This window comes from Lentinus tigrinus (assembly GCF_003813185.1).
Source record: "Lentinus tigrinus ALCF2SS1-7 unplaced genomic scaffold L226scaffold_6, whole genome shotgun sequence".
In the NCBI taxonomy this organism is placed as follows: domain Eukaryota; kingdom Fungi; phylum Basidiomycota; class Agaricomycetes; order Polyporales; family Polyporaceae; genus Lentinus; species Lentinus tigrinus.
Window position 1 is genome coordinate 373,019 of NW_027137915.1, and position 24,748 is coordinate 397,766.

Below are 24,748 nucleotides of genomic sequence, written 5' to 3' on the forward strand. Positions count from 1 at the left end.
GAGATGGTGTTTTTTTGGCGTACCGATACATTTCTATGACACAAGGTGTTCAGGGGAGCACGAGCGATGAGCCCGTCCCGTCTATGGGGATAAATTATGAGCGCATAGCCCGCATGCCGGCCGGTCCGCTGTATGGGACGAGGGGGCCATGGGCGCTGACGGCGGAGCCCAGGTGTGGGAGGTGGGGCAAGGGGTGCGAGAACGCAAATGAGTGGATGTGTGATAGCGCAGGAGGCCGGAGTCGCAAGCGACGACGGTCAGGACGTCTACTCGAAGTCCCAGGTGACGGTGAGGACACCCGTATCGAGGTCGCCGAGCTCCTCGAAGAGCGAAGGGCTCATGTCTGTGCAAGGTGAGAGTCAGACATATGCTCGAAAAAGTAGGAGCGGGATGTTGCGTACCGATGTCGTTGGCGCCGCAGCCGGGGCACTCGTCACGGACGGTAGCCGTCGCGGTCTTGCCGTTGGCAGTGTTCTTGATCGTGACCTTCTGCTCGCGGACGTGGTGAGTAACTGGGACTGAAATACAAACAAGAGATGGTACTAACGTCATTGCAGTACTTGCCGTTGCTGTAGATGTCGCTCGAGAGGGCAATGATCTTGTCACTGTCCACGTTGTACTCGCCGCAGGCACCGAGGCCGACTTCGAACCAAGTGCCCTAGATGAAGATGTGTGTCAGCGTGCATCGGACGGACGACAAGTGAAGGGGCATACACGGCCAGTGCGGGAGCGCTTCTCGAAGGAAGAAGGGGCGGCGATGACCGCGACGATGAGAGCGAAGAGGAAAGCGACAACGGCGAAGCGAGACATGGTGAATGGAAGAATGGGTGGGACGGCGAGGAAAGACCGGTGGTGTACGAGTGAGGCGAAGGAGGAACCGAGTGCGTATAGCGAGGGTGGGCGAGGTCGAAGAGGACTCGTGAGGAACTTGAGAGACGAGCAGAGGCCTCCTTATATACCGCGTCCGGCGCCATCACGGCGGCCCACCCCATGGCGTAGATTTGCGTAGAGGCACTTCAGACTTGCAGCGCGTACGCGCACGCATCGGTGCGTCCCCACTGTCGGCCCGGACTCAGCAACGTCAGAGACAGCAACGGCAGCACCCCGAAAAAAGAAAAAGAAAAAAGAACATTTTAGAGTGTCAGATCGGGGTTCCGCAGGTCCGCGAGACCGGTTCCGGGGGGACAATGACGGCGACAAGAATTTCGAGGTCTCCACATTGTTTGGCAGAGTCTGGGTTTCGGAAATAAGCAGCGTACAAGAGCCGTGCGATGGTTCGGTCCCGACTTCATTATAGCCGGCGGGGGTGTTTCAGAGCTTCGATCGGTAGCCATGCGCCAGGTGCTGCGTATCTTGTTGCTTCAGCACTTGACAGAAAGGAGTCCGATAACTTGTCTGAGTTACAGCATGCATGTCCTCAAGGTTCAACATGCGCGAGACGTGGGCTGTTGCGTCCGAATCAGCGCACGCTCTGCATTTCGGTGCATCTTGCAGAGAGTGTGGGGATGACGTACCGAGGTGACCATGCATCGACGTAACGAGCCTCCGACGAACGACCGAAAGATTTTTCTGAATGCGGGGCAGAGAGGCTAGACCTTGTTCAATATGCATGTAGTTACCAATTATCCCGCTGCCGGGTGAAAGCTATCAATTGGTTTCCCCGGTTTGGGGTGCACCTCTTTTCAATCTTCATTCCTGCTCTCAACAGTTTGTAACGCCACGCGGTAACAGGTAACCGTGGCTTACAACACACATCGGCCTAGACAAAACAACCGCATTTGTCAACGACAGAACGGGGTGCAAGGGTGCAGAAAAGAAAACCCACATACCCCGGATTCCCGGTGCCTGGTGGGGTTGGGGGAAAGAGAACTAGAGGTAAATTTTGAGTGACACGAAATCACGTGGGCCATGGGGCAACGCCGCGATCACGGGATCGTGCATAGTACGCGTCGCGGCAGACCAGCCTGAGCTTAGCTTCCGGGGCTAAGGTTGGCCGCCATGGACTACTGGGAAGCTGCATGACTGATGCAGAAGTTGTGCCTTGAGGCCAACTCCGCGGTGCGCAGGATGTGTACTGGATGCATCTTGACGCGTCGATCGGACATATACCGAGGTGGTACTGTACTTAGGATCGCTACGTAACCATCGCGAAACCTGGGAATAGATCGCCGACATTCGAAGGGGACCAGGATGTTCTGAAGGACAAGTATGCGTTAGACTGACCGTGACCTGATGATGAGTCTGATGAATCGACCTGCGACGGCACCGTATCAGAAACACTACCCACTCTACTTAGTCGCGTCGCTTAACGTTCTACAATATAGCTCAACAAAGGCTCATAAGCACAGCATCAAGGGCACGACGACAAGCCCGAGGTTGAGAACAGGTTGAGAACGAGGAGTGTGAATGGGTCAGCTCGAGCTCGAAGTCGCCGACAGCAAGCATCGCAGAATCGCGAGACGCCGCTGTTTGGATCACCGCCACTGGGCGCCAAAGCCATCATCTGCCCGCAGTCTTGGGCTTGTGCGTTCGACCCGGGAATGCATGGACAACCTCTTGCTGCTACACAGACCGAATATCACTCTTCGTGTGTAACGTTCTGCAATGCTGCCGGTGCGGTCGTCAACATCGTATACGATGAAGCGCGGTTGGAGACGATGAGACGAAAGAGGCAAGCATTCGAGGACTTTCCAGAAACCTCGATGATATGCGGCCGTGGTACTTCCCTCTGACAGCTTTGTGCCCAAACTGGACTGCAGCACCCTACTACGCCTCTCATCCATCCATCCATCTCATACCCCTGCCTAATCACCATGCCTCTGAACTACTCAAAGTGGGACAAGCTCGAGGTGCGTGTCTGACTTGCAGCGTCGCGTCTTAGCTTTGCACCAACGTCCGCGCGGCCAGCTCTCAGACGACTCAGACATCGAGGGACATCCGAACGTCGACAAGCGTTCTCTCATTCGGTACGTATACACCCATGCCAACGCACGCGCTCGAGGCTGATACGATCGCGCAGATGGAAGCAGCGCGCGATCCACGAGCAGCGCGAAGAGCGCAAGCTGAAGATCGCGCAGTACAGTGCCGACATCGCATGCAACGACGTCCTCAAGCCGCGCCTCCAGGAGATCACCAAGGACGTCGAGGAGAAGGGCCCCGCATACTTCTCTTCGCTCGTTGAGAAGTTCAAGACGAACCCGTCGCCGGAGGCCCCGCCGACGAACGCCCCGAACCAGAAGACGTACGACGAGATGCTGCTGTCGCTGCTGCTGCAGGTGTGGGAGGAGGCGAAGAAGAAGGGCGTGGAGAAGGACGACCCGAAGCTTGGCGAGGCTCTCGTTGCGGGTCTGAAGGAGCACCTCGTGAAGATCGACCAGCACCAGGAGAAGTTGCGGAAAGACCTGCAGCACGAGGAGGAGGAGTTGCACAAGAAGATCACATCGGAGGATATTCATGAAGGGTTTGAATCACATGTACGTAGCGTTGTTCCTCCTTATTCTCCGCAAATGCTAATGATGCTCGTTTTTGGCACAGTACGTCCCGCCAAAACCTGCCCCCGCCCCCGTCAAGAACGCGATCACCGAGAAGCCCACAAAGAAAGTCACCGAGTTTGAGACACTCAACCCCAAGGGCGTGGCAGCCTCTCCCTTCAACCTGGAGGCGTCGTCATCATCATCATCGAAGGCTCCGCAATACGATCCCGACGAGCTGCCTGAGCTCACTCCCGCCTTGGTGGGCTTCTCGCGTCTCCCTGTACGTGGCTACGAGCAGTCGTGGGAGTACATCAAGGCCCATCGCGACGTCTACGTCCCCGGCGCGTCCGACGCGCTCCTCGTCGCGGCGTTCCGTGCACAAAGCGACGGCGACGCGAAATACGCCCTTCAGTGTGTGCACCAGAGCTTGTTGATTCAGTACTGTGAGAAGCTAGGGAAGGATGGACCTTCGATGTTCTTCCGCAAGTACGTCGTATATGCTATGCGTTTCTGACACATCGGCTCGAGCTAACTCACTTCGCGCACAGGATGATCTCAGGCGACCCGCGCGCAACTGGCGTCTTCGAGAAGGACGTCCAGGACACGTACGCACACCTCGTGGAGCGGGTCCGGATATCGAAGGCCGAGGAGTCGGCAGCAGGCGGGGAGCAGATCCAGCTCGTCGCCGAGAACCCGGAAACGTCAATCACGTTCAACGTGCCCGACGGCCCACCGCCGGAGAAGCTCGAGCTGGAGGGCCCCGGGTTCGAGAACGTGTCGATTGAGGACGTGCGGAAGGCGCTGCAGATGCGGTGGGACGTGTTCCAGAGCTTCGACGAGCCCCTGCAGCAGGCGCTGAAGAACCAGAGCTTGGAGGAGGTGAACAAGGTGCTGGGCGCGATGAAGGTCGAGCAGGCGGAGGAGGTCGTCAAACTGCTGGACGTCGCTGGGATCCTGAACTTCTCGGAAGGTGGAATTCGGGACGAGACCGGGCGAGATGCAGACGCGGACGATGAGGGAGACGGAGGGGAAGGAGGCGATGACTGAGAAGTGAGTACTGACTGGTGAGCGTGGGCTCGCCTTCGGATACCTTGGGGAAGACATTCACTCTGCACAGATCGAAGATAGGAAGATAGCTAATACAGTGCGTGTACGATATGCTGAATGGTTCATGAAGACGTCCTACATCGGGATTCGGGTGTGCATTGCCTCGAGTACTGGTGGTCCCCTCGATCTGCGCTCCTACAAACTTCAAGCTTCACTGGTCATGCATGGCTCGTGTACTCTACATGCCCAGCCAAGATGCGAACTCGTGAATGAACCTCGGCGAAGTCATGGAAGTGTGTTACCGAGACCTGCAGGAATCGGAATGCCGCATAGGAGGTGCGTCTTCGTCAGCTGCTATGGTGGTGGGTCATCTATCTGGTCTATCGGGCCGCATTGTTTTTGGTATTCTGCACACTGACATATCACTTACTGGAAGCAAGAGCGTGCATCAAGGCTAAAACGCTGATGATGATGATCGGAGGAAATTCAGAGACTGCGGGCAGAGGCTATGCGAGGTACAGCTGACAATGAGGGTGTCTAGGCACCGGGACCGCCCTTCCATTCCGGCGCGCCGTCCGTCCGCGTCGCGATGACATGGATAGATGTGGCTGCAGGGTGGCAGTTGTGGCAGAGGCCCTTTCGAGGGCGACGTTTATTCAAGGGGACCTCTCTGACTGAGACAGACACGTGAGTCAGGAACCGGAGATTCCTTTCGTCCTGCGCAGCGGCCTCCTCTGGCAAAGTACGGTGTCCAGATTGTGAGCAGGAGCGGATTTAGTGCGCGATGGGGGGAGAAGGGACGACCGATGCCAAAAGGAAGAGAAGGAGGGGCAAAGGAGGAGTGGGAAGCCGGGTTGGGCCTAGCTCGTCTGCATGATCAAAGACGAGAAGCGCACCAATTGGGGACAACCTTCCGAGGCTAATGGGGTCCAAGCATGGGATAAATCTGGGATAAATACAACGCAGTGACGCTCGAACTGGCTGGCAACGGGCGCAATCTGCTCGGTTACTTACGTCGACATGACCATACTCACCTTCATATGGCAGGCGCGATAGGCCCCGCGGCAGGCGTGGGCACTGGGGCGCGAACTCACCCATGGCCATATATCAGTCCTTCTCTCACCGCACGCTGCTTCTGCCTGCTGGCGGACGCACGGCTGCATGCGACAGAAGTGAGCATGAGCTCGGTCTGCAGCGTCCCGCCCCCGACGTCCCGCACAATTTCGCCGTTCCGCTTGCCATCACATCGATTGTGCACTAGTGCATCACCCTCCCAGGCTCGATCGCATCTTTAAGGCCGACGACCTCGCGCATCCCACCCCGCGTCCGCATCCAGAGGCGTCATACGACCAGCACAACGGCCCTGAATCCAGCACTTTGCGCGGCGCGCCTGCACACCACACACACCGCACTGTTCTTGCCTGCTGTTTCTAGGCATATCTGGCAGTTGCTTCTGTACATCCATCTCTGGCCACCCATCGCCTTCTCGCCCGCTCAAAACTCTGCTGCGCTGGAATCTTGGATGCACCCCAACCCGCTGTAACTCCCTCATGCGCCTGACACCCCATACAACTGCATCCCCTCACTTCGCACCGTCTTCGTCCTCGCCGTCATGATAGTTCGTCCGACCGCCAATGCCCTTCCGTCCCAGCGCACACGAGCTCAGCCTACTCAGTCCACTCCTCCCCGACGTCGCGCTAACAGCACCGGTTCGGCGCTCCTCAAGGATGCACAAGTCTCGGTGAGCCAAGCCTCCCCGTCATCGCGCATACATCCTCCCCCTCTGGCGATATCCCCCAAGCAAGCCTTCGCCGAACCTCTGCTGCGCAGCATCTCGGGCAAACGCAAGCTCTTCCGTCTCAAGCGTCCTTCGAGCTCCAATGGTCCCGTGGACATGCGTGCCGCCCGCGAGCGGGAGAGCAACGCGGTCGTGCAACCGCATGGCGCCTTGGGTACCCTCGCCCTCCTCAGCCCTCCTGGCTCCCCTCTTGCGCCCCCGAGACCCCCGCGAAACCCGGCACGGACGAACCCCGCCCCGGTCCCGTCCACGCCCTCCGGGATCCCAGCGCGCGCATCCCGTCTCCACACAGTCGCAGCCTCGCGGGAGTTGCAGCGCTCTGAAACTGCTGCTGCTGCGGACTGGGAATTCCCGCTTCCGGTGAGCACACCTTCCATTTATCTTCCGTCAAGTCATCGCGCCTCGTCGCGGCAGAAGTCCAAGACGCGGCGCGGTCGGTGTCTTTCAGGCTCAAGCTCGTTCTGACGTCATGTTCCTTGTTCTGTGTCGCGCAGAGAGGGTCCGAATTCCCATTGCAGCGCAAGAAGAGCAAGAGCAGAAGGTACAATACCTCCCGGATCATGCAGGACGAGAGCGCGAAGAGCGATGTGCCGTTCTCGACCGTCGACCGGACGATTCTCGAGGAATTGCGCCAGAAAATCCGGGCCCGGGAAGAGCAGTTCGTCATCCGGAGCGGGAGAAAGTATCACGCGTTCCCGCCGGACGAGGTGCCTTATCCTCGCAGTTACGACAGACAGATGGTCGACATGTGAGTGCTCGTCGGCTTAATTACGCCCGCATGCGAGTCGCCGCTGAACATGCGCAGGGACGTGTGGGACGACCTATGGCAGTTGCAACTTGGCGGTAGCATTACTATGCATGTGTTCGACACACCTCCAGCGAGGGTGTGAGTACCTGCTATGTCTTCTGTCTTCACACGGTATGTTCACTGCTAACATCATATATGCGCAGTCTTGATCTGGGATGCGGTACGCTTACTCGACCTACGAATGATCGGCCATAGTCTGACGCCAGCGCAGGAACTGGAACTTGGATTCTAACTGCAGCCAGAGAATGGAAGGTACGTCAATCAGCCTATGCTCCATTGAAGAAGTTGTCAGAGATAACAGATGAACCACAGGACAGTTACTTTGTTGGTTCGTTGTTATGCCGCCTCTGTATGCGCATGTTCCTGACATAAGGCGGTAGGTGTGGATGTTGTGCCCTTGCATCCGGACTTACTGCAAGTGGGTTGCTTCGACCTCGCATCCCGCATCACATGGGTTCAAGCGAATTTGTGAGTTCTCCTTCCAACTGGGCTGCTCAGGAACTGGAGTCTACTCGCGCGCCATCCGCTCGATCTCAACCCTATTGGTGTCTCGTCTGACATGCCGTTTTGCTTCTGCCGCGTGTTTGACTGCTACTCCTTGCTCCAACCATGGAAGACGTGCGAGGCCGTTTGGGTGGCTAACGCGTCCTTTCTTGATTACCATTCTGAGCACTCCGGCTAATTGACGCATTTGGCCAGCTTGGAGAGACTGCCGTTCCCCAATGAGGAATTCGACTACGTGTAGGTCCATTCTCAATTGTGGGTAGATCTGATCTGATACACATCCACTGCTAGCCGTTTGGTCCGGGTCTCTCGTGGGGTGCCCGAAGACAAGGTATGTCGCCGACGTCAGATCCGTATCCATCGTCAATCTCATTTGTTTGACGCCTCGTGTACTAGTGGGATGCCTTACTGGAGGTGCGCGTCTCGCCATGTCTTCGAACCATAACAACGCCGACCCTGACTGTTCCGTGATAGGAAGTTACACGTGTGATGAAGCCTGGTGGCGCCTTCGAGGTACGTCTTCGTCCGCATTGGGAGGCTTCTGCGTGTATTCTGACATGTATGAAGATGTGGGAGGAAGATCTCCACTTCCCCGGCACGCGTCGTGAGAGCGTCTCCATCATTGAATCGCCGGACCCGAGACATCCACCCACCCCTCCGCGCACCGATTCGTCGCATTCACATTCATCGGAGCAAGAGCGAATGCTGCCCCCCTCGGTATACGCGTTGCCCTTGCATCGTTCGCTGGCGTTCAGCTACTCGTTCGACGATGTGAGGAGGGTCCAGCGGCCGCTCTTCGAGGACACGAGGCCTCCGTTGCATGCGAGACCATCGACCGGAAATGCCGCCCAGACCCCGATGCTGCTGCGCAACCTCGACCGACCCCCAACGAATCCACACGATCACTCACTACTCGAGACGATTTATGGCGAGATGCATGCCGCGCGGTTCATCAACCTAGAGCCTGTGTCTGTACTCGCGAACATGTTGCCACTGCATTTCAAAGGTCAGTGATCAAAACGTCATCCAACACATGTACTGACCGTGTCCCAGACGTCAGAGCTCCGCCTCCCATCGTCATCACGTTCCCACCACCCCCTGTACCGTCCGCGTTTGATGCGCAGTCGGAGTCTTCTTCTTCCATGGCGATGGACAAACATACCGTAGTCATGACAGACTCTGACAGCGAAGACCATAGCCATAGGATGGAGAGTCCTTCGGACATGATGGCACCGGGCTCCTACACCTTCCCTATACCGAAGGTCATCCATGCCAGCGACATGTTGGCAGGTACTACTCCTTTCGTTGGTCTGGATGCGAACCGGTACAGCGGTCTATCCCCCTCCGTCGTCCGCCGTTCAACTATCTCGAGTGACGGTGCACCGCAGGTACCTCGATCTCCCGCCCTTCCGCTCCTGCCTAACACCCCTGTGCTGATGGCACACCTCGAGGACCCTCGCGTCATTGCAGGAAGGAACCCTCTTCCGAATAAAACAATCAACTTCGACCCGCGCTCGCTGAACCTTCTGCTCACGCTGCGTGTCGCCGAAGTGCTCGGATGTGCAGAACCGATGTGGGATTGGGTGGTGGATTTCCAGGAAAGCGTCGCGCGGAGTCTCAAGTCTCCGGGTGCCCCGCGCATGTCTGACCATCACACGCTGCGCGCCTCGAGACAACGTCGGCATCCGAAGCATGATGCCCTAATGAGCCTCACGAGACAGGACTTCGATGCCCTGATGAGACGCTTCGAACTGTGAGTCGCATACTTTCCGCCTCTCGTCACACCTTTCCTATGGCGTCCAGCCTCCTGGCGAGCGGCCCTTATCGCGGGTCCTCTGCCCACCAGGGGCCTCTATTTCAAACCCACTCCACTTCTCTCGTTATGCTGCACCACTTGCGAAGGCTAATACCTCCTCATCACCGATAGGGACATGAAGAATCGCATGTACCTCGGCGCAGCGGTTGAAGACCGCCTGGGTTGGGCGTCGCATCCAGCCGGTACCTCAGAAGAGCGCGAGAACTTTGACGCGATGTGCGCAGCGTGGGCCGCGTACGAGCAACGTCTCGCCGGCGGTGAGACTGTCCGCGGCCGCGCATACCCGAAGCGCAACTCTTCCCCGGTCCCTCCGCTTCCCAGGCTGAGCAACGACGACACCGACGCGACCCTCCGCGCGCGAGACGACAGACGCACAGACCACGTCCACCACTCACATAGTCACACGCACATGGCTATCTCGTCGACGTCTCTTGCCGCAGCGGACAAGCTGCCAAGGAGGAAGAGTGCGCCTACGCGCAATCCTCGCCGGCCCTCGACCGCTGGCGCGGTTCCTGCATCCCCGCCCTTGCCGACGCCGCCGCCGTCGGTGCAATCTTCCCGCCTATCTGAGCCGGAGCTGGAGTCTCCCCCGACCAGTCGGACGGGGCGCATCTTTGTTGCGTGGAAGGCGTGACACAGGCCCAGGGTCTGTGCGTGCGCTTCGACTTCGACGCCCATGCCCAGCCCCCCAGGATGGGCGGTGGTGGCGCACGCCATGTTTGGGGTTCGCAGATCTCTGCTGCGGTGCCGCAAGACTGCCTCCGCGTCCAGCCATCTCCCCACGCATTGTTTCCGCAAATGGCACTGCTCCTGCCCTGCCCATGCGCCCCCGCGGAAGAGAAGGGCGACCGCTGTCCAGGCGGGGGTCCAACGTTCGGAGCTCAGAAACAAGAACAGAACGGGGTGCAAACGCACGCACGTCTGGGAACAGGAAGAGCACACCGTACCGCCGCATCCGGACGTGCGAGAGCCGTCCAGCCTGCGTTCTCCCGAGCGCCGCCGCGCCAGCCTGCCCCGTTCGAGACGCCGACACGATGCCCTCGCACCATATGCATCTGCAGCGTGCATGCGCGCGAAGGGAGAGGAAGGGTCAGTCAAAGGGGCGAGGCAGACGCAAACGGGAGAGAAGTGGACGATCTGGGCGAACGAGTGCACCCAGCCCCCGAACGCACGGATGCGAATCTTCTGTCCCAATCTCCCGCGGGCGCGGCCTGTCATGGACGCCGCGGTTCGTGAAGATCTGCTGCTGCTGCTGCAGGTGGCTGACGTGCGTGCGCATGTCCAGCGCCAAGAGACGTCGTACTCATCGTTCAGCCTGCTCTTGGCCCTGGGGTCCATCTGACCTCCGGTCCGCTGCCACGGCTGCGTGCGCGTGCCACTGTCGACCCGGCTGGCTGGCTGGAGACTAGAGAGTCTATCTCTGCTCCTCTCCTCTCCCGCGTCGCGGCTTCCCTTCGCGAGCTCTCGTCTTCGTCTTCGCGTGCGTCTGAGCCTGGGCCGTGGACACGCGTGCCCTCGCACATTGGATGGCGTCTCTCGCGGTTCCCATGGCCCGCCACATATCCCACTTTGTCCCCGCTTGCGCTACCCACACACCCGTATCGATTGCTCCTTTGGGCCGCGTCTATCCCCCCTCGCCCTGCTTCTATCCTGGCCGCATGGCCAGAGACTCTGCGATCCCCCTAGTCATCGTGCATCGTGCATCATCCATCTCGACCTGGACCTTGGCCGCTTGCTTCGCGCTATCTCTGCCCCCCCCATCTCACGTCACGACCGTCACCAACTCTTGGACTTTTTCAAACAAGTTATTTCACCCATCTCGCTCGCTTCTTGGTTTACTATCGCGCATCCAAATCATCGTCGTCCGTGCCGCGCCCGTGCGTCGTAAATGTTGTTGTAGTGCTATGCCGGTCTGCTGCTGCCGCCCTATACCGTTACCATGCTTGTTGTATCGTAAGTTATCGTCTATTCGCCGCCACACGCCCACGCATACCCAGTATACCTTCCCTCCGTCCCTCCGTCCCTCTACCCCCCCTCCTGCTGTCCTGCTGCTGTAAACAGTAACGCGTAACGTCTCAGAAATGTCATGCCACTGTGCCATGTCATGTCCGGCGGTGCGCACCTCCGGACTGGCACCACCTCCCGCGTGTGTGTTCGACGTCTGACGCGCTCACACAAGCTCCCGGGGCACCGAGAAGGCCCCGAAGGCGAAGGAGAGAAGATCATCGACGTCCACCCTATTCATTGTTCATTCATTGAGTGCTACTACACACTAGCGAGGGCCCATCTCCGCGTCCCTCCCTCCCAGCCAGCGGATCGCACACGCGAAGCCGAACGCCAACGCCAACACGGACGTGCGGTTACATACTTACGGCCATGCCGTCACGTCGAGGGTCGCTAGAAGCCCTGGCCAGGGCGTCGTTCCCCATCTATCGTCTACCAAATCCACCACGTATCACTCGAGTATTCGAGTAGTCGGTACGAGCACACACACACTGGCAGCACGTCGGACCGCAGCGCCTCTGACTCTGAGCGCAAATTCCTAGCGTCTGATCCCGGCGAAGCCAGCCTTCCGGACGCTCGCCGCTCGTTGACAATTGATCGTCCATCTCTCTCCAAGGGACTGTACTTGCTTATTACATATGTATGGGCTCTGGCCATGGAGGGAAGGGAATGGAGGGAATGGAGGAACGCGCCCGAGCTGAAGCTTCTTCTTCCTTCTTCTTCTGCCGCCGTCGCCGTGCGTGGCCGCTGCTGGAAACGGGACAGAGAGGGCCGTATATGGGCAGCAAGCTTGTTCGTCGGGTCGGGGTGGGGTGGTTTGGCGAGCCGCGAGCCGCGAGCCGCGAGCCGCAGTGACGCTGCAGCGCGCCCGGGCTCTCGGGTGCTGGGCCCCGGAGGGCACGCCCGGCGTGCCACTGGTACATACTCCATAGTGTGTGTGATGTCGGCGAATATCCGCTACGTATACGTATACGTACATATACAATACCTTGGGTGCTCATGCAGGGGTGGGTGCAGTGGTGCGAGGTGCGAGGTGCGAGGTGCGAGGTGCGAGGTGCGAGGCTGCTCGTACGGCGAGGGTGACGGGAGTCGCGCCATGCGTTCGTGAATTCGTTCGTGCCTGCCTGCAGCGGTCCGGATCTTCGAGCGGTTGTAACTTGTGACTGGGTGGGGTGGCTGCTGCAGGACTAGTACTAAGTAGTCACAGTGCCGGAGGCGCGCGCCATGGGTGAGCGGGGCGAGGCGGCCGACAATGACGCGTCTCCGGATGTGCCACGGCGACAGCGACGGCGAGCGGGTGGTAGGAGGCTCGACCTGTATCGTGCGATTGCGATTTGAGCAGGGCGCTCCACGTGCGCAAGGGAGTCACGACTCACGTCGGACTCGGCGACCCGGGATCCTCGACACTCGACGCTCGACGCTCGATGCGCGCTCGCGGTTCCAGGTGCTTGTGCTTGAGCTTGAGCTTCAGGGTCCAGGGAGGAACGGCGCAGTGGGTATTGGGCAGTGGCAGTGGCAGTGGGGCGCCGCGGCTGGCGAGATCTGCCAAACAGGCTTGTATCTGAACGGCCCGCTGGGGAGCGCGGTCAGGGTGCTGGGCGGACGGGGCGGATAGCGTAACGGTGGCGTACGCACGCAGGGAGTTTGAGGCGCGGTTCGAGGGCTGGAGGCGAGCTTGGGGACGGCTTCATGGAAGGCCGCTTTCAGTGCTTTCTTTCTCCGCCTTTCACTGTGGTCACGGAGCGGTGAGCGAGTGGTATAACCGCCGGACGCATGTACTCATGTACAGTACTCTACGCACGAGAGCGAGAGCAGTCCGTACCGCACAGGTTCGCGGCGCCTCTTCGGACGAGAGAGTGTTCGAGGAAGACGAAGGTTCAAGACGTCTGACAGGCGCAGCGCGGGATCCCGCCCAGGCATCATCTGCGCCACCGCGAAGAGAGGGTGGTTATTTGTCATTCCGCGCCACCGACACGAGCTGGCAGTCAGTGGCCACCGTCTTCTAGTTCTCTTCGTTGTTCTTCTGTGGTCAGCGATAGGCCTCCCTCCCCCCCGAAGACAGATACGCCGGCGGGCCGGGTATCTGGTTATCTGGGTATCTGGGTATCTGGAGTCGAGCGCGAAGTTCGAACTTACGCACAAGCTCCACTTGCGGGCGGGCAGGCGCGCGTCAGTGTTCAGTGTCATTCGATGGATTTGCGGGAGAAGTTTGGTACGGAGGAACTTTGGTCTTTAGGCTTCTGCCAGATCTGTCGGCTGGACGCCTGCGCAGTCTGCAGCGGGTCGGTGTCAGCCCGGGAGTTGGCGTCGAATGCAGCCTCGAGCTTGCGGACGCACCCTAGCTGTTCCTCCCAGGAACGCTCGGTTGGTGGACGTTGCAGGGCCAAGGGACTGGAGGCCGTACTGGAGCTGGAGTCTGGGCAGAAACCCGACTGGCGGACAACAATTGAATCTCGTTGTATGCATGCTGTCAGCAACCAATGGTCAGGACGCTTGGCAGATCCTACCAGTGGTGATACCTCTGAACTCTGGATCAAGCTGCGCCGTCCTTCGAAAGAATGGAATACCGAGGACTCACCGGCACCATCGTCTGCTTGCATACCAACCAGGGTAACAGGGTCGGCTGATGGACGTCGACGGCGGGCGCATCACCGGACTCGCACCGCAATTGTGCAATTGTGCAGCGTGGAACAGCGACCGCGACCCGCACACACGCCGACCATATCCGGAGCTGCGCCCCGCCGAGCTTGAGCCCGAAGAAGCACACTGCCAGTAAGCCTCCTCAATTGCTTGTTTTATTTTCTCATTTTATTTCCCACAGCTCGGCAAAGGTGGGGCCGTGACAGGGCAGTTGATCCGAAACTCGACTCTACGCTACTCTACGCTGCATTTCGCAGAGGGAGCGCACGAGGGATCCAACCGACCTGTCACGGCCCCACCTTTGCCGAGCTGTGGGAAATAAAATGAGAAAATAAAACAAGCAATTGAGGAGGCTTAGTGAATGGGCCGCATAACCGCCTCCGCGGGAAGGGAGGAACGTTGACGCGTTCGCGTTTGCGGTGATACATTGCGTGTGGTTACCATGCCGACGCGGCGAGATCTCTGGGGTGCGCGTCTGGCGGGTGGCATAAGTGCGATTTACGCGGGAGCGCCAGAACGCGCGTGACGTACACCCGCGGCTTGCGATGTGCATAATGCATTCCAGATGCGTCCGGGAGGAAGAAGGATCGATGCGACGATAGACTTTTCGTTCGCACCTCCCGCGGCCGTTCGCAATTGTTTCTGGGTTGCAGCCATATACAGCGCTGGGAGAGTTTCGTGAGTATGTGCGCGCGGTGACATAACCGCATTACGCGTCGGGCTGCAGGGAGGGTTAGGCGAACGTGGTGTCCGATAGTGCAAGGAGCCCGAGAGGGAACGGGTAGGAGGTCGCAGGGAAGGACGGAGAGCTTCTGTCCGACTCGGAGGTGGACAACAACGGGATGCGATCCGCGGCGTCGTCGTTGCGCCGCCCTGCCTGAGCCTGTCTGGCATACTGAGGGGCCATCCTCGCCTGGGAGCACGCCTTCCCCAGATCGGCAGGCCGGAGCCAATCCCAGGCGCCGGCGGCATACGGATCTATGACGTACGACCACGAACCTTGCTCAGTCCCTCTGCTGACGAACTTCGACTGCATCCCCTCGGCCCTAGAACGTCGCCCGGTCCACCTGTGCCTGCGCGAGAACAGTCGACAGATACAGTCCAAACTCAGCTGCACAAACTCACTCACCGTGGCACATGGAAGGTCCGCCATGGGTCAATGTCGGGGGACAAACATGCTTAACCTCCCGACGTCGCGTCGCGATATGTCGGCGACCGCAGCTTGCGTCATGGTCCGTGAACACGTCGGCGCAGCGTTGGAGCAACCAGAGGATTTATACAGACCCCGGCATCGATGTGAAGAGCATGAGAACACCGGGTGGATACCCGGCTAGTTGCCGTATGGCCAATCGTCCGGGAGGCCTCTGGCCATGGCGACCTGGGCCGCGAGTGGATCTATCTCGAGGATCAGCTGGCGATAGCAAGACAGACATTACGCCATCTGGTTGGTCAGCTGTGCTTTGAGGATCCGCCGTCTCTCGCGACGCTCGGGGCTGCGGGTACTTGGACTCGGACGAAGCGTCGGCCGTTGAGTAGACGCGTTCCCGTGCGCGTATGCTGCTACCCTCCCGGATCAAAAGCTCGGCGGGGGACCAACGCACGGTGTCCATCACGGTCAAGACCCTCGAGTGGACAGACTGAATGGCTGGATGGCTGCGATGCGGGCCCAAATCGGACACGGGCCGTGCAACGACATCAACGCTGGAAGGTGAACTTAGTAACTCGCGGAGGTATGAAATGCGGTGTGTCATCACGGATATGGTAAGTGTGTGCTTGTGCGATTCCGAGGCTGACGGAAGCAAAACATCATGATGGGAGACGGTGAATGCCTGCAGCCCGAGAGCAGCCGAGGCCAGACGTCTCGTCGCATGCGGAGGCTCTGCTGCATGTGGCCCGATGGTCTGATACGAGCACGCCGCCGGCGAGGGCGAGGGCGAGGGCCAGGACGCCAGGAGGAGTTGGGGGAAGCTCGGATGCAAAACGACACAGCGCGAATGAGGAAAGAAAGTTGCCGAATCCGGAACGAAGCCGCGTATGACTGCCGGAGCCAAGTATAGCGCGATTTGATTCCTGTGCGTGCCCAACTCTGACACGGCCGTCGCCGGCCCCCGGGGCGAGGCAGCGCAGCGCAGACGGGCGAGCAGGCAGAGGCAGGACGCGTCGCTGGGTGTGCAGAGGCGTCGAGGAGGGCTCGGAAATGGAGGCGAGGACGGGGGAGGGCAGGCGGGTGGGTCGGAACGATCTGGGCGGATGCCTAATCGGGCGGCAACGAGGTCGATCTTCGGCTAGCTCGGGATGGAAGGGCCCCCGAATGGGAGGGGCGTCGCTGGATCTGGGGGCCGTGCCTTGCTGCGAGAGTCACGAGCGGAGGGAGAGGGCCGTGCGTGGGACAGGGAAGGAAGGAGGGGTGACAGGGAAGCGGGCGGCCAGGACGCGCACTGGGCCTGTCGTTTCGGGAAGTGATAAGATAGTGGGAGGTGGCGTGGGAATGGCGGGTGGTGCCGGGGAGGCGATGGCGTTGTTTGTTTGATGGGTATATATGGGAGGGTGAGCGAAAATGGGAATCTTATTTCCCTCTCAGAGCTCCTCCATTTCTGGTACGCGTCCGAATTGGGGCTGCTCGTCCTCGCCCTCGTCCCGTCCTCTTAACCAGCTTATGGCCTTTCGCAGGGGCCAGCCTCCTCAGCCGCTTCCAAACCCGCACATTCCGCCGCCCTATCCGCCCCACTACCAGCAGCCCGTCTCCCAAGACCAGCTCCCGCCGGCCCAGTCCCCGTCTATGCCCCAGAACGCCGACCTCGCGTCGCCCAACATGTCCAACAAGCGCACCCGCCACGACCTCGACCCCGCCGCCCCCCACGACGACGCCTTCGTCAACGACCCCGACGCCGGCGACAGCGGCCAGGACGACGATGACGACGACGACAAGCCAAAGACCGACAAGAAGGCCGGAAGGAGAAAGATCAAGATTGAATTCATCCAGGACAAGTCCAGACGTCACATCACCTTCTCAAAACGAAAGGCGGGCATCATGAAAAAGGTTCGTTCCTCCTTTGCCCTCCTCTCTCCGTCTTCCGCCTCGTCCTCAACCTCTTCTCCCTCCGCGATCAGGCGTACGAGCTCTCCACCCTCACCGGCACCCAGGTCCTCCTCCTTGTCGTGTCCGAGACGGGTCTCGTCTACACCTTTACCACCGCGAAGCTACAGCCTCTCGTCACCCAGCCCGAAGGCAAGAACCTCATCCAGGCATGTCTCAACGCGCCCCACGGCCAGCTTCCCTCCTCCATGCCCGTCGGTGCACCAATCAACCGCACCTCCATGCCCATGCAGCACCCGCCTAACGTGCCGGGCGGGCTTGCCATCGGCTCCGGCTCCGCAGCCAAGGATGACGAGGCTCAGGAGGAGAGCGAGGACGCAGCGGCAGGAGGCGACCGTCCTCCCGCCCGTAAGCGCCGTCGCGCGTCCTCCTCGGCAGCCCAGCCTCGGGGCAACACCTCGCCGGCTGTCCCCAACGCGTCCGGTGCACCACCGCCCGGCGGACCGAGCGCGTCGCCTCACGCGCGTCCTGGTCAGATCCCACCTGCGCCTCCGATCACGATTCCGGGTGTTTCTCCCCAGATGCCTCTCGAGCACTCGCCCCGGCAAGGCGGACAGGCAGCTCCACCCCCCACCAGCCCCAACTACGCTCAGCCAGCGGGTGGGTATCCAACTAATCCTGCCGGTGGAGATCCGAACATGTATGCTCCCCACCAGCAGCACGGTGGGTATCCGGGCGCGCCTCCGCCGCAGACATACGCAAACTTCGGTCACGATGGTGCCGCGCCGCCACCAGTTGGTCAATGGGGAGCACCGCAGGTGCAACACGGTGGTCAGTATGCGAGGCGGTGAGATCGGTGCAACGCGTGCTTGTGGGCGTCGTTTACTGGGCAGGAAGACACACGGACCCTGCCTAGATGGACAAGGCTTGCTCGTGGTGTGTCCTATGGTCGGTTCCCTTATGCTCTGTAGTTCGTAACGAAGCTTGTGTACGTGACATGACGAATGCTTCCCTTCCTGTTATTCTTGTACGAATGTTGCACCCCTCCTGCTTCCCCGTTTGTGCCTCCCCACTCTACCCGTTCCGATATCCTTAACTCCCTTCTCCCCATGCTTCACCTCTCTTCTCTCGCTTCTCTGAACATACAATACGAATGTACGCTTCATTCTCGCTTCTTGTCGCCCTCTCTGGTTGAAGTATATGGTGTCACGGATAAGTCTCTCTCTCTCTCCGTATCAGTGTCCCAGTGTCCCAATCGAATATGATCACGAATCATCTCTCCCGTACGCGTACCAGGATTCCCATGTAGCCCTGTATGGTGCTCAGTGCTCACAGTCTCTCGGGTGGCGACGTCGGACGAAGCCAATGTGTACATAGCTGTATTCCGAATCTACCGGACTCGAACATACACGTACACTTCACGTATCGTATGTTTTTTGATGCCCGCGATCGCAAGACGAGAATAACGGGTTCCTGGGTCCCCCCACACGTCGATGACACTCGATCGCGCTCGCGGAACAAAATGGGCACGCACGAAAGGAGTATAGCGCACACCGGCCGCGGCTTGTTTTGCCGCTGCCTTGTGCCTCGAATTCGAACGCATGTACGGAAAGGGAAGCGTTTCGTATGGCGTATGGTGGGACCACACGCGATCGAAACAAACACATGCGGCCGTGGCCGTGGCCGCCGTGTCGAGGCAGCGTGGTGGGTGGCCCAGCGGCCACCAGGCCCCAGGACATGCATCGTGCGCATCAATCTGTGTCGAAGATTCGAAGATTCAGGATTAATCGTGAATCGCGAATCGCGAATCGTGTCATCGTGCAGCGTGCAGCGTGGCCTGGGGAGGGGCTCGCGAGGGAGCCGTGGGGCTTCTCGCACCTGCCCTCCTGGGACGCACAGATGCAGCCCGCGATCTATCCCAGAGCTGCGGGCCCGGTGCGCCCAGAATTCGAAGACGCACGCCTGCTGTATGCGGAGGAAGGGGCCCATTACATGTCCGTATCCGTATGTGGGCGTGTCATGTTAATGTTTAATGTGAACGTGTGCGTGTAACCGTGTACGCGACTGATACGCATATGTACATGTCGATAATCGGGCTGCTGGCCATGGTGGGGCAAGGATGCCGGGTATGTACTCTACATACACGCATTCGCGCGTGTGGCCGTGGGCGGGTGCAGAATGGAGGAAAACGGGAAGGTGGCCCCTGGGGATCCCTGACACGATGACATGTGGGGATTGGCGACCGCGCGGCGGCACAGGAATCAGGATGGCAGGGCTCCGAGTCCGTGGAGCGGAAGCACGAAGCACGAAGCCCGCAGGTCCCTGCAATGACCCTGCGATATGGATGATGGACGCGCCGTGTGGACGTGTGGACGTGTGGACGTGGACGGTCCGTGGATGTCGATGTGCCCGCGGTACCGTTGGCGGCTGGCGGCTGAGCGCTGACGGGACACACAGTGCACAGTGAAGATCGCAGGGCTGGGCTGCAGATTCGCCATTCGGGGCGAGAAGTGCAGATGGGGAGCGGGGATGCGGCTTGGACTCGGGTATGACGTGGGTACGCAGCAGGCTGGGATGCGCTTGCATTAGGGTTCCACATTCACGTCAATTGTGGTAGCGAATGCGATTGTGTCCGGAGTTTCGTGGAGCCTGGTCCCTGGAGGCTGAGCGCGACGCCGATGGTTCTCGAATCAGATGTCTTCAACCTCGTTTCGGAATGGACAATTGAGTGCGTTGGGAGACTCGGGTGTCCGACGTCTTGCGTTGGCCCAGTGGTCCTGATGCGTTGCGCGTACCAGGAGAGCGTGTCATGGCGAGTCATGGCTAGTCACGAAAGCTCGTCCGGCACCGTTCCGTCTCGGATCACAGCAGTCGGAGTTCGTCAAGGTCAAGATTGCATTGTGCTCCCTGGTGATGCTGCACAGCCTGTTGTTGCCCACGGGATGGACTGTCGAGATCCGTCTGCGGCGGCGTTGAATAAAGTACGTGCCCGAAGAAGGAATTCTTGTCAACCGGGTACAAAGGCCCTCCGAGGGCTCGAATGCTGCTGCGGTTGCCGTAGCAGGGTCCAATACTGATGATGGCGTCCCGAGGCCAGTACAAGGCGGTGTACAAGGATGGGATGGGGTGTTGTTCCGGAGCTGTGGATGAGCGAAGTGACACCGGAGCTCACCGGAGCTAGGAGTCGTCGTATCAGGGGTGCTCTTCAATTTGCACGCCGCGGACGATTTGGAAGCGTCAGAACTGAGAAGATGCAGTTGCCTCAGAGAACAAGAACATCCAGTATCGTGCCTAGCCAGAGAGAACAAAAGAAACGGGTTAAACGCGCGAGCACTTGTGGTTCTTACGCTACCATGGGGTTCTAGCACGAACTCTATGTCAGTCTCTCAGAGAAAGATAGACTGCACCATTGTCTCTAGATGGACCCCGCGTCAGACAGTGTTTCGAGAGGGAGTATTGTGCTAATCTGCAACCAGTTGACTCATTGCTTCAGCATGTTTCGGAGTACGATAGACTCTGATGAGCAGTGATGACATACCTAGTTATGTCAAGACGGCTGAAACTGCTTCCTGCGCAACATATATTGGTGTATTTTTCCGTTTCTCAGCCCGCTAGGTATTCGACGAACAACTTGCAGTAAGCAGAGCAAGTTCAAGTTGTTGAAGAGCAGAGGACAAGCAGGAGGGCGTCTACATGTTGGACTTGGCCTCAGATGCGCGAGTCGCTTGTCGGCAAATGAGCGGCTCAATACATACCTTCACCTCGCGTTCGACCTCATACCGTCGGACATACCCCACTGCCAGCTCAGCGATAACACTTGTCCATCGACGCGCACTCAGAGATGTCTGACTCGGCGAGCTGCAGAATCCTTGTCGTCTCACCGACTGCGGTCCGCGCGCACCAGTTTGTGGAACGTATGCACCTGTTTCGCCTCGCCTATCGTGCTCGTCCCCAATGATTGTCCAGGTGTCCAGGCCCTTACGGCCTCCCGACACGGCACTCCAGGCGCAAGCACCGGAGGCGCAACCGGAATCCCAGGGCAGACGTCGGTATCGACGAGCAGGGATCCGCTTGCTGCGGGGAGCAGCACCAGCATTCCGTGGACGATCGTGAACAAGTACTACACAGCGGACGTGCACTTTGAGACACACGAGTTTGAGCAGTTCAGGGTCCACCATGCTGTGGGAGTGCCGGCGATCATCTATGTCTGGGGTCCAGGCGAGGTACGTCCGTTCCAGACTTCATTCATTTCGTCCCCGCATTCATGGAAGACTCGTGTCGGCCCGCGTAGCCATATAGAGAGCACATCCCGGAGATCGCGCAGAAGGTGCAACACTACGATCCTGAGGTTTCCTTGGCTGTCCGATTTGGCGAGAGCTCGTCGATATCTTCGCCTGCCCCTCCGAGCGTCGATGAGGAGGGTCTCGACGACTTCCTAGCCACGCATGGGTTCGAGTTCATCGAGGGAGATAGAGCGCACCGGCGACCGACGCAGGATACCGAGAGGAACTCAGATGACGAGGACTCAGGTGTGTTGCATCGTTTTGACCACATAAACTCTTTTGACACTGCGTCTACCTCCTCGCAGGTGTCCCCGGCCTGCCGCGCGTCCTCGACGCTCTGAGCACCATAATGTGGCCCTCTCTCGTCCAGTCTGACGCGACTCGGAAGCGCAAGTCCCGCGCCCGAGACCTTATCGGGTGGGCACTCGAGGAAGAAGCAGACGACGGCCTCCGTGCACTCATCGCCGACCCCTCTGCATCAGCCGCTTCTTCAGACCCTGCAAACTCCATCGCGGCTGCGGCTGCACAACGCAAGAGCCGCATGCAGCGCGAGATGGAGGAGCTCGAGCGATGGCTCGAAGATGAGGAGACCGACTCGGGCACGAAGTACGGCCGAGGCAACCCGGAAGGCACCTCGGTCAACCCTCCTGCGGCACTCGAGAAGGCCGAAGACGAGGACGCGCGGATATGGGTCAGCAGCGCGCCCGTGTCGTCCACGGAGGGATGGGAAGACATGATGACACCTCCCGCCATTCGGACGCCACGCCCAGACGATGAGCATCACGGAGACTCCCTGTCCGAGCACGGGTTCGAGGATGACTTTGCCGACTTTGTCTCGGCCACCTCGCACCCACATCTGCACGTCCCGGGGCGCGGGCTCGGTCCGTCGGACGAGAGGCTGCTTGAGGTCAACTACGACGTCGGGCGCCTTACCCCCATGCATACGGGCATGTCGTATCGTTCTCTCGCCTCGATGTCCGACTTTGGCGGGGACGATAGCATGTTCGTCGCACATGATGTGGAGTATGGTACCCTCAATGACAACGACGATCCCGATTTACCATCCAGTGCGGAGATCCTCGAGACGTCACGTCGGATATTTGGCGCTGCGGCATTCTCGCCGGTCCCCGATGCCTCTACTTCCAACACTTCCGGACCCTCGACAAATCCTGCTGCTACCGAGGGATCCTCCAGCTCGACCGCGACCCCTGCTCACGCTCCTCCACGACCTGCTGCTGCTTCAGCCGATTCATCTATTGACCTTTCTCTGGACTCAGAAGAGGGAGAAGCAGACGAGTCGTTCGCGGCCTTCGACCTCTCCCGCGTATTCAGTGCACTTCAAGGTATGAAGGAGGAGATTGCGGGCATGGGGAATGAGGACGAGCGACGACGCGCTGCAGCACGGGTCGCACTTGGTTTGGTGTATGGGTTGAGTGGGGGAGGTGAGAAGCCCGAGCAAGCTGCTTCTGCTGTGGTTCAGTCACACGATGCTTGAGGTATGTTGGAGAAACCTCGTTGGGGAATAAGCAAAACGAGCTGGTGCTAACTCTGTGTGTATTGGCTCGTTGTACACGGTACCAGGTCAACCGACACCATGTCCTCACACCGCGTCGCATGCATGCCTCTGTCTGCGTACCCTCATTGACTTTCCACTGGCGAGAGACCATATGTTGTGAACTGAGCGAAACGAACGGACAATTTGAATCCGCTCCTGCTGTTGGCGGATGCTTAGTAAGTCCTTGCTGACAATTAGCGGCAAGTCGATGTCAGTGAGAGAAGACATCGTGTAAGTTCGTCCACATCCGTTGGTGTCAGGCTGACCTTGTGACCTCAGTTTAAGTTTCCGTGGCTCCCAGATTGGAGTTGACATAGAAAGTTGCGTCAACGGAGTCCGATATTGCGACAACTGTGCGGGGTTGCAATGTCCTTAGCAAGCAATTGACGCCGGCATCACCCCTTGTTCAGGTGCACATTTCCTAACCTCATTCTTCCCTTCGATGATGCTACGACTTCGTGCGAGTCCTATATGTGGCTCGACCGTCGGTACAGCCTGACGGATGACTGATCCATTCTCTGGGAACATTCGGGGATGAGAAAGCCCTCCGTATTACGGAGATATTGCTTGTCGACTTCTCTCAGGCAGATATAAACTGCTGCCATTCCTTCGTCTTTCTCTCTCATACACTCATCGTTCGCAGTCCGCAACAGCCTCCATACGCTTTTCTTCCTCTGTACGTTCGCATCAGTACCACAATCGCAATGGCCACCGCAGCAGTCCTCGCGCCCCACGACGTCCCTACCATCCTCAACTACTACACACCTATTGGTACCGAGGAGCCGTACCAGTATGTGCTGGACCCCCCTGAGGGAAAGCCGGCGAACAACCTTGGTGCCGACCCACACGATGTCGTCGTGCACGATGCGCGGGGTCGCGAGAACGAGTTCTCGCTCGACCAGAACGGGTTCCAGTTCGTGAACTGGCCTAGCAAGGAGAAGGAGTTCGACGATGACGAGCGCATCAAGGCGGTGTACTACCCGGAGATTGAGGAGATCTTGAAGACGGTGGCAGGTGCGAAGAAGGTCTTCATCTTTGACCACACCCTCAGGTATGCGTCGAATTGTATTATGTCCGACAGAACAGCGGCTGATTGGCCCGATCATTCTCTGCAGGCGCAAGCCCGACGAGAACGCGAAGCCTGGTCCGACGAACCGCGGCCCTGTCGTGAGTATCCTTTAGCTTGGACATTGTTATGTCAGGTGCTCACGACCGTCACAGGAGCGCGTTCACATCGACCAGACCTACAACGCGAGCGTCGAGCGGGTGAAGTACCACCTCCCCGAGGACGCGGACCGTCTGCTCAAGGGCCGCGTCCGTATCATCAACGTCTGGCGCCCCATCCACCACCCAGTCGCGCACAAGCCGCTCGCAGTCTCGGACTGGCGGTACCTCGACGAGCACGATCTCGTGTCGGTACACTTCATCTACCCGCACCGCACGGGCAGCACGTACAGCGTGCGCTACAACCCGCAGCACAAGTGGTGGCACCTCTCTGGCCAGACTCCGGACGAGGTCACGCTCATCAAGTGTTACGACTCGGAAGTCGACCGCGCGAGGCTGACCCCGCACTCTGCGTTCGCGGATGCGAGTAGTCCCAAGGAGGCCCCTCACCGGGAGTCGATTGAAGTCCGCGCGTTGGTCTTCGACACCGATTAGGGGACTCGGAGCCACGACTCACCCTCACATTAGGTATATAGATTGTTTGATATCTGGATCTTTTTGTACTCGATTAAGGTCTCGTTATATGATGTACTCAGCTGCTAGAACCGTGCGATTGCCT

At 59.1% G+C, this 24,748-nt stretch overlaps 11 protein-coding genes across 11 annotated transcripts; 8 read left to right on the plus strand and 3 right to left on the minus strand.

Moving 5' to 3' along the window:
- Positions 1 to 266: 266 nt before the first annotated feature.
- Positions 267 to 810, minus strand: L226DRAFT_568551 (uncharacterized protein; the record flags this gene model as incomplete). Its single annotated transcript, XM_067684178.1, has 4 exons — positions 267 to 343; positions 402 to 489; positions 548 to 658; positions 715 to 810. 4 exons carry the CDS (start codon positions 808 to 810, stop codon positions 267 to 269), a joined length of 372 nt encoding a protein of 123 aa, XP_067538053.1.
- A 1,755-nt stretch (positions 811 to 2,565) lies between these two features.
- Positions 2,566 to 4,692, plus strand: L226DRAFT_482105 (uncharacterized protein). Its single transcript, XM_067676957.1, has 5 exons — positions 2,566 to 2,849; positions 2,908 to 2,966; positions 3,020 to 3,473; positions 3,535 to 3,959; positions 4,022 to 4,692. The coding sequence occupies exons 1-5, from the start codon at positions 2,814 to 2,816 to the stop codon at positions 4,518 to 4,520; spliced, it is 1,473 nt and encodes a 490-aa protein (XP_067538054.1). The 5' UTR covers positions 2,566 to 2,813; the 3' UTR covers positions 4,521 to 4,692.
- Positions 4,693 to 6,132: 1,440 nt separating this feature from the next.
- On the plus strand, positions 6,133 to 10,080 carry L226DRAFT_568553 (uncharacterized protein; the record flags this gene model as incomplete). Its single annotated transcript, XM_067684179.1, has 14 exons — positions 6,133 to 6,678; positions 6,813 to 7,066; positions 7,124 to 7,204; positions 7,270 to 7,286; positions 7,338 to 7,378; positions 7,439 to 7,454; positions 7,507 to 7,594; positions 7,826 to 7,867; positions 7,922 to 7,961; positions 8,027 to 8,044; positions 8,105 to 8,143; positions 8,198 to 8,636; positions 8,684 to 9,383; positions 9,558 to 10,080. The coding sequence occupies 14 exons, from the start codon at positions 6,133 to 6,135 to the stop codon at positions 10,078 to 10,080; spliced, it is 2,844 nt and encodes a 947-aa protein (XP_067538055.1).
- Positions 10,081 to 10,174: 94 nt separating this feature from the next.
- L226DRAFT_323594 (uncharacterized protein) lies at positions 10,175 to 11,114 on the plus strand. Its single transcript, XM_067673912.1, has one exon. The coding sequence runs from the start codon at positions 10,268 to 10,270 to the stop codon at positions 10,853 to 10,855; it is 588 nt and encodes a 195-aa protein (XP_067538056.1). The 5' UTR covers positions 10,175 to 10,267; the 3' UTR covers positions 10,856 to 11,114.
- On the plus strand, positions 10,879 to 11,590 carry L226DRAFT_323638 (uncharacterized protein). The gene has a single exon (XM_067673913.1). The coding sequence runs from the start codon at positions 10,973 to 10,975 to the stop codon at positions 11,501 to 11,503; it is 531 nt and encodes a 176-aa protein (XP_067538057.1). The 5' UTR covers positions 10,879 to 10,972; the 3' UTR covers positions 11,504 to 11,590.
- A 212-nt stretch (positions 11,591 to 11,802) lies between these two features.
- On the minus strand, positions 11,803 to 12,919 carry L226DRAFT_323769 (uncharacterized protein). The gene is made up of 3 exons (XM_067673915.1): positions 12,827 to 12,919; positions 12,428 to 12,764; positions 11,803 to 12,364 (listed from the first exon to the last, which is right to left on the minus strand). Exons 2-3 carry the CDS (start codon positions 12,546 to 12,548, stop codon positions 11,883 to 11,885), a joined length of 603 nt encoding a protein of 200 aa, XP_067538058.1. The 5' UTR covers positions 12,549 to 12,764; positions 12,827 to 12,919; the 3' UTR covers positions 11,803 to 11,882.
- Positions 12,920 to 16,064: 3,145 nt separating this feature from the next.
- Positions 16,065 to 16,789, plus strand: L226DRAFT_323696 (uncharacterized protein). Its single transcript, XM_067673914.1, has 2 exons — positions 16,065 to 16,687; positions 16,777 to 16,789. Exon 1 carries the CDS (start codon positions 16,288 to 16,290, stop codon positions 16,618 to 16,620), a length of 333 nt encoding a protein of 110 aa, XP_067538059.1. The 5' UTR covers positions 16,065 to 16,287; the 3' UTR covers positions 16,621 to 16,687; positions 16,777 to 16,789.
- A 113-nt stretch (positions 16,790 to 16,902) lies between these two features.
- Positions 16,903 to 17,978, plus strand: L226DRAFT_544101 (SRF-TF-domain-containing protein; the record flags this gene model as incomplete). Its single annotated transcript, XM_067682248.1, has 2 exons — positions 16,903 to 17,130; positions 17,202 to 17,978. 2 exons carry the CDS (start codon positions 16,903 to 16,905, stop codon positions 17,976 to 17,978), a joined length of 1,005 nt encoding a protein of 334 aa, XP_067538060.1.
- A 927-nt stretch (positions 17,979 to 18,905) lies between these two features.
- Positions 18,906 to 19,984, minus strand: L226DRAFT_323843 (uncharacterized protein). Its single transcript, XM_067673916.1, has one exon. The coding sequence runs from the start codon at positions 19,724 to 19,726 to the stop codon at positions 19,157 to 19,159; it is 570 nt and encodes a 189-aa protein (XP_067538061.1). The 5' UTR covers positions 19,727 to 19,984; the 3' UTR covers positions 18,906 to 19,156.
- Positions 19,985 to 20,873: 889 nt separating this feature from the next.
- L226DRAFT_532275 (uncharacterized protein) lies at positions 20,874 to 23,099 on the plus strand. The gene is made up of 4 exons (XM_067680227.1): positions 20,874 to 21,041; positions 21,094 to 21,350; positions 21,419 to 21,656; positions 21,716 to 23,099. Exons 1-4 carry the CDS (start codon positions 20,969 to 20,971, stop codon positions 22,903 to 22,905), a joined length of 1,758 nt encoding a protein of 585 aa, XP_067538062.1. The 5' UTR covers positions 20,874 to 20,968; the 3' UTR covers positions 22,906 to 23,099.
- A 570-nt stretch (positions 23,100 to 23,669) lies between these two features.
- On the plus strand, positions 23,670 to 24,624 carry L226DRAFT_458504 (uncharacterized protein; the record flags this gene model as incomplete). Its single annotated transcript, XM_067675445.1, has 3 exons — positions 23,670 to 24,016; positions 24,081 to 24,132; positions 24,187 to 24,624. The coding sequence occupies 3 exons, from the start codon at positions 23,670 to 23,672 to the stop codon at positions 24,622 to 24,624; spliced, it is 837 nt and encodes a 278-aa protein (XP_067538063.1).
- Positions 24,625 to 24,748: the final 124 nt, after the last annotated feature.